Raw genomic sequence first — 7,500 nt, 5'->3', positions numbered from 1 at the left:
GATGGTCTATTGCTATATTAAGGCAGCAGCATTTAAATTTTTGTTATTACATAGTACACAATGCTTATTACACATGCAGGGATGCGCAGCAGCACACAAACATCTTAATATATAAAAAATTAAAGGAGTAAAATGCAAAAGATTATTATTGTACACTTTAAATATAAAAACCGCTGCCTCCTCCCTTAACTTCTCCTCCTCAGGGAGATCTGGTGAATCCGGCTCATATAGATGGTCTTTAACCTTGTGCATGAACACATTTGTTTCCTCTTTAATGAAGCGTTCAGTTTTTACTCATACGAAGTGTTTTACACTTACCTCGCTCTTGAAGGGAATGAGAGATGAGAGTCTGATTGGTTTAAATGCATGTTACGGCTAAAACACACCCATAACACTTTAAGAGACAAGGCTGCTCTGCACAGGAACATGTATTTTCAAAATCACTGATTTTTCTATATGATTTGGCTGCCTGACCACGCAAAGCCCAGAATATCAGGTGACTGATACCCAAAACATTTGGAAATCTTTGGCCAGGGTCGAGATTTAAAAAAAAATGCTAACAAAAGTGGTCCTGTGGGACAGTTTTCGCCTCACGACATCAGCATGTGTGCTGTTTTCTCCTTTCTTATTGGTGAATAAGATCGAGGTGAATTAAGCACATTTGCGTACAAAGGCATTGCGTACCCTGTGTCATTCGCACCACAGTACAGTAATCTGCCTCTTTTCTCACGTTTGCATTTACTCGTATGCAATGTACTAACCAAATACTTCTGTGTTTAGTGTGAACCCATCTTAAAAGGCTTTTATCATTGCCTGTTAGGTCGATGTGTCGTTAATATACATCACAGTGTGTTATTGAAGGACACAGTTTTTAAAAATACTTGTGTACATATGGACATGGCCTAATAACAACCCTTTTAAACCATGCGCTGGGCTTGGCGACTGTTTTTCCCATTCTTAAAATAGCTAAAGTGAATTCACTCCCTAGATGAGCCAGCGCCATGCTCTTTAGATCATTTAAACAGAGCTCCACATGTATTTCTTGCTGTCATTGAGATCTGCTGTTTTCATCTATAACTTGTGATTTTTTTTCTGTGATCGACAGTGAACCACATGCACGGTTTTATGCTGCACAGATCGTCCTGACCTTTGAGTACCTCCACTCACTAGACCTCATCTATAGAGACCTGAAACCTGAAAACCTACTTATTGACCAGCATGGATATATACAGGTAACCAGATCTGACTAGATCATGATCAAGCGTGATCCGTCTAATCTAATAGCACTCAGTTTTGATTGAAAAACAAAAAAGGCTAAAAATACATTATATATGGGCCAAAATGATAGATTTTTTTGATTGTGCCAATAATGATTAGAATATCAAGTAATTATTATGTTTTATGAATGTATTTAGTAGTGGTGTAATAGATCACAATTCTCCCATTTCGGATCACATTATGGTTTTTTTAGTCACGGATCGGATCATTTTTTGGATCAGCCAAAAGGGCAGGAGACAAATTTAATTTGCTTTCCATTAATTATAGAAACAGCACTGCAAGATACTTGGTTTTAACAAACAGAACTGAGAAGCTGTAATTTTATTAAAAATAAATGAAGAAATAATCAGCTGAATAATAATAAATAGTGAAATATTCAATGCTGTGAAAAGTTCACTGTTTCTACTGTAACATTATCATTAGTACAACCCATATTTATTTCTCATCTTCAATAAATGATTCAGTTATTCACTCATTAGTCTTCATGTTTCATTGCCAGATGATCATTTTTGAAGAATTATTCAGCGACATATTTATGATGGCTGGTTGTCGCCACCTCTTGGTTAATTAATGTAATTGCTGCTTACAGCTTTCATTTTTTAACATCAAGTTAAATGCATATGATGGGGATTTTAATCTTTACCATAAACATCAGTGGTTTTATCTAAACTACAAACTGTTCTCCCGGTATTACTGTGTTATTAGACTGTTTGTAAACTAAAAACTGAATCTCTTTCTTGAGTTTTTGCGTTGTTCAAACACAGATTTAAATGAAGCGATTCGAAGGATTAATAAGCATATGCAAATCACCATCATTTATATGATTTCCATTTGATTTCCATATTTGAATATTTGCTAGTTAATGGATTATACGGTACATATAAATGTATTAAACAATTTGTTGTCCCTCATGCAGGTAACAGACTTTGGATTTGCGAAAAGAGTAAAAGGCAGAACCTGGACATTATGTGGAACTCCAGAGTATCTGGCGCCTGAGATCATCCTCAGCAAGGTCAGCACTTGTCACCGCAATCCAGATTTCCAAACATGGCACATATTTATTTATTTATTTATTTATTTATTTATTTATTTATTTATATAAATCTTTGACTTATTTCTTGTTGATATTTAGGGATACAACAAAGCTGTGGACTGGTGGGCCCTCGGCGTTCTCATATATGAAATGGCAGCTGGATATCCTCCATTTTTTGCAGACCAGCCCATTCAGATCTATGAGAAAATTGTGTCTGGAAAGGTATTGGCATTTTATGTTGCGCCTAAAGGGCAAATCCAAAATGAAAAGGTCCTTAATTTTCCTACCCCCTTGTACTCCATGCATTTCTTCAGTCAAAAAGAAATGAAGGTTTTTGAGGAAAGCATGCAGGATTTTCACTAAAACGTTGTATGAAAAATCGTCAAAAAAAAAAGACTCAACACTTTCACTGGCAATAAAATTACAAAAGTTATTTGCTTGTGTTTTTAGAAATCAGTATAGACCAGGGGTTTCCAGATTCGGTCCTGGAGGTAAGAGCTTGATTGGCTGTTTCAGGTGTGTGTGATTTGAGATGGAGTTAAACTCTCCAGGACACCGGCCTTCCAGGACCGAGTTTGGACACCCCTGGTATAGACCATTTCAATGTGGCAATGTCATTGGCTTGTGAACATTTCCTGCATGTTATCAGACTATTTATAACTAACTCTATAAAAAGAGGCAATTCAATCATAACTTCATGTTAAAAGAGCTATCATAAAATTATTTATCAATATGTGGCTCTATTTGGGTTCTCGGAAGCTCTAGAAATAAAATGTAAAATAGGAAATGAGTTGGGACCATTGTTATTGTTTACATCCCTCAAAATGGTCTGTAATTTGTTATTGAGAGAAATTTAAGGAGTCTTACAAAATTGCTTTATATCATTTAATATAATAATAAATAGTAATTACAAAGAATTTGCAGTTTTTTTTATTTGTTTGACTGAAGAAAGGATGACGGGGATGAATTTCACTTAACACTTTATATTACACTTGTCTGGTCACGAGATTAGATTTACAGAGTTCCCATGGGGTCTGTAATATTGTGAAATAAATAAGAGTTCTATTCCGGATTATGAAAGTCAGGGAAGTCATAAAGTATTGGGGATTTTTGTTTAACACTTTAAATTTTATCCTGCTTTTTGGAGGTAAGCTGCGGTCACATTAGAGTTTGAGCTTGCGAAATTTGGTAGTATGGCGCTGTGAAAAAGGGCGGGTTTAAACAAGATGATTGGACATTTAAAAAAGCCAGCGATTGCTCCATGTTCTAAATTTCTGTCCAGAGAGCTCATGTTTGGATCTTCCATTGGTCTCACGTTTTTCTATTAATTGAAGGTTTAAATTTAGCATTTTAGTCAGTTTAGCCAGTAAATGCCCCATCAACTTGTGCTTGTGTTGTAGGTACGCTTCCCGTCGCACTTCAGTTCAGATTTGAAGGATCTGCTGAGGAATCTGCTGCAGGTGGACCTAACCAAGCGCTTCGGCAACCTGAGGAATGGTGTCAATGATATCAAAAACCACAAATGGTTTGCCACAACGGATTGGATAGCCATCTATGAGAGAAAGGTATAATGGTAGAAGTCTTCAGTTTACCTGATTGGCAGGGTGTTCTTTACTTCAGCCTCTATATTTAGTATTTTATATGTTGCAGTAAACAATTCAAGTGTAACTTCACACTATGGCTGCACAATTAATCCAAAAAAGATCGAGATCTCGGTTCGACCCCCATCCCCATACACTCTCAATCCAGCATCTCTACGATTCAGCCTATTATATTTTCAAGGTCAGGAGAGTAGCATAAAGGCAGTCGCACTTTGTTTATTTACATTGGTCAGCAACAAGGACGCCTCCAAATGGCGTTGAAAGAGTCACATGCTGTATTTCTAAGGTATAATTGATCCAAAAATGACATTTCTGTCTTAATGTATTGACATATTTGCGGTCGCGAAAGGAGGCATGAGATGACGCACTGTTTACTATCGAGAGGATGCGCACGTAAACACGAATGATGTCTACTTTAGTGAACAGAACCTGCAGAGGCTGTGAATAACGGGTAATAAAGTTGTAAATATTGTTCAAATTGTGGCACAGAGCGATGGTTTGGGTGCCGCACAGGAAGAATGATTTGAAGTTATGGCAGCCATGACATGAACTGCACTCGGCAGTGACAGTAAAACCAAAACCGTGAATATTTTAAAGTTCGGCTCTTTGTCAGACCATTCTCTGTAAACCCTAGAGATGGTTGTGCGTAAAAGTCCCAGTAGATCAGCAGTTTCTGAAATACTCAGACCAGCCCTTTTGGCACCAACAACCATGTCACCTTGTCAAATCCCCTTTCTTTCCCATTCTGATGCTCGCTTTGAACTGCAGCAGATCGTCTTGACCATGTCTACATGCATTGAGTTGCTGCCATGTGATTGGCTGATTAGAAATTTGCGTCAACGAGCAGTTGGACAGGTGTACCTAATAAAGTGGCCAATGAGTGTATGTTGTAGTATTATGCTAACATCAGTATCTCCTATTGTCCACCAGGTGGAGGCGCCATTCATACCAAAGTGCCGAGGTCCAGGAGACACAAGCAACTTTGACGACTACGAAGAGGAAGACATCCGCGTATCTGTTACAGAAAAATGTGCAAAGGAGTTCTCCGAGTTTTAGTTACGGGACACATCAACGCTAGACACATGCATGTATACATATATTCACCTATAGCGGTATATGTATACATGCGTTTGTGTGTGTGCGCTTCACACCACACGTCAGACAAAGGGTTTCTTTGCACTCTAAAGACATGGGAAGAGCAGAGAGCACATCTACACCCTTCAGCGTCTCGTGTACTTCCTTCATTCCATCCGCTTTAGAGAGGTTTTTCACGCTCTTAAAACCATCATGCACTGGCACATCTCTCGCAGTCACTCCCGTATCGATCCATCTTTACGTTCTTCCCTGTTTCAAAGATTATTTTTGAAAGTATGTTAAAAAGGGGAGGAAAAACACACACAAAAACACAAAAGGCCAATTCAGCATTGTTACGTGTTGTTTTTTTAATGTTTCATGGCACCGGCACACAGTGTTGTGATTTCGAAGGCGTTTATCTGCGCTTTCTGGCATTTTTGGTGTTACACGTCTTTTTCGTTTTTCCGTTTTAGACCAAAACAACTGACAGTTTGTTTATTATTTTGTTACGTGTGCATATCTATTGATTTCAGAGTGGTTTTTTACTTGATTTGAACCACCTTGTGTGTTGAACGCATGACCAAAACCATCGTGTTGTGAACGGCAGAGGAGGAGATCGTAAATCTTCGGACTTGCCTTAGAAATCTGGATATTACCGAGCCCACAGAGCGAACGTTTTAGTCACCGTGAAGGTCCAGTCTCATGCATATACTGACAGATAATGTTAGCAATATAAAATCGATCTTATTTTACCACTTTTTGTGCATTTTTTTTAGTCATTATACAAAAAAAAAAAAAGTTTTATCATGAAATGTTGGAATAGTGCACCCAGAAATGAAAATTACCCTAAAATACTCACCTTCAAGCCATTCTCTGTGTATTTTTATTGTCAGACGAGCACATTCGTAGTAGTGTAAAATTTTGTCCTGGCTCTTTTTTTACTGTATAATCATGCTGGATAGTGACTTTTATTTTGAAGCTTGAAGGAATGCATTAATTCATCGTAAACGAACTCATTCGCCACTAGGGGGTTAATTCATTTCGTATGAAGAGGATCAATGTGTTTTTGCATCAGAAATATTTCACAATTTTTATTTTAAACTCCAATAATTTCCGGCTGTGCTCGAATGCACGTTATGCGCGACTGACGTAAATGACGTACAATGTAAGTCACATTCGTTTTGGAAGCTCTGCAGTTAGATGCATTTTTCGGGAATCTCTTATCACATGGTTTACCACAGAATATAACGACGAACAAGAAAATTGTTTCGATTAATGTTATACAACATAATACTCTTAAGTTGACACATACTAGCGTCTAACCAAACTTGCGTCGTGCATTATACGTCGTATATATCAGTCGCACATAACGTACATTGATTGCAATATGTAATCGAATAATTATGCATATTGTTGTCACAAAAACGCTTGAATCAGCTTTAAGACTTGCGTTAACCACCTGGTGACGTATTTGCTTAGTTTGACGACAGATTTAAGCACTTTTTTTTGGAAGCTTCAAAATAAAAGTCCCTTTCCAACACCATTGTACTGCTAGGATCTTAAACAATGCAAGTGCGGCTTTTGTTCCATAGTAAGGGCGACAATTGAATGCATGTTATGCATGACTGACGTTTACAACGTTTAACGCAATTATGTTAGACGGGTAAACACACATATGTAGCATTGCTAGAGAACGCCAAACCAATAAATATTCTTGTTCGTCGTCATCTTTAAATGTAAAAAAATTAAATGCGTGACTGACGTATATGACGTAAAATGCCATAAGAATGGTGGACGCATGTACGTAGTATTGTAATTGTAATATACTGAATAATGTGATACAGTAGCGCCAAACCAACAAATTTTCTTATTCATCATCATCTTCTGACTGTTGTAGGTGGTTTCCATGAGATGCCTCTATTCTTTCGCTATTAATACATCATGCATTATACGCCGTATACGTCAGTCATGATAATGTACATCCGCCCACCACTGGAAGTCAATGATTCAATTGCTTCAAAATAAAAGACACTATTAAATTGCTATAATGTTTAAACGATGCTCGTGCGGCTTTCGTTTCCATAGTAACAGTTTGACGGCGCTCTTTAGGATTGTTGATAACTGGAATATTTCAAAATTTTTAATGATAAAAAAATGAATGACGTTTACAATGTTTGACACAATTACGTAAGACGGGTAAACACACATACCTGATATTGAATGAGAACGTGAAACCAATGAATTTTCTGAAAGTCAACGACTAAATTTGAGCAAAATTGTAAATATTTTTCTTGCAAAAACACATTGATCTGCTTCATAAGACATGCGTTAATTACCCGACAGCATATGCGTTAGTTTGACAACAGATTTATGCACAGAAAGCCTCGATAAATTATCGGTACATTTCAATCTCTGACTTCAATTGAATACATGTTATGTGCAACTGAAGTTTGTGACGTTTAACGTAATTACATAAGACGGGTATTGTAAGAAAACGCCAAACCAACAAATTGT

The 7,500-nt window shown here is 37.3% G+C and overlaps 1 protein-coding gene across 1 annotated transcript in view; it reads left to right on the top strand.

Moving 5' to 3' along the window:
• prkacbb (protein kinase, cAMP-dependent, catalytic, beta b) overlaps positions 1-7,500 on the top strand; it is a 30,307-nt gene that overhangs the window by 20,493 nt on the left and 2,314 nt on the right. The window contains exons 6-10 of the mRNA XM_056470644.1: positions 1,106-1,232; positions 2,195-2,290; positions 2,411-2,533; positions 3,712-3,876; positions 4,843-7,500. The exon at positions 4,843-7,500 is cut by the window's right edge and continues 2,314 nt beyond it. Coding sequence (XP_056326619.1) covers positions 1,106-1,232; positions 2,195-2,290; positions 2,411-2,533; positions 3,712-3,876; positions 4,843-4,968 — 637 coding nt within the window. The 3' untranslated portion in view covers positions 4,969-7,500. The remainder of the gene's footprint in view (positions 1-1,105; positions 1,233-2,194; positions 2,291-2,410; positions 2,534-3,711; positions 3,877-4,842) is intronic.

Source organism: Danio aesculapii, chromosome 2 (genome assembly GCF_903798145.1).
Source record: "Danio aesculapii chromosome 2, fDanAes4.1, whole genome shotgun sequence".
Classification (NCBI taxonomy): Eukaryota; Metazoa; Chordata; class Actinopteri; order Cypriniformes; family Danionidae; genus Danio; species Danio aesculapii.
The sequence above is the reverse complement of the archived record's forward strand: the minus strand, read 5'-3'. Positions and strand labels throughout refer to the sequence as shown.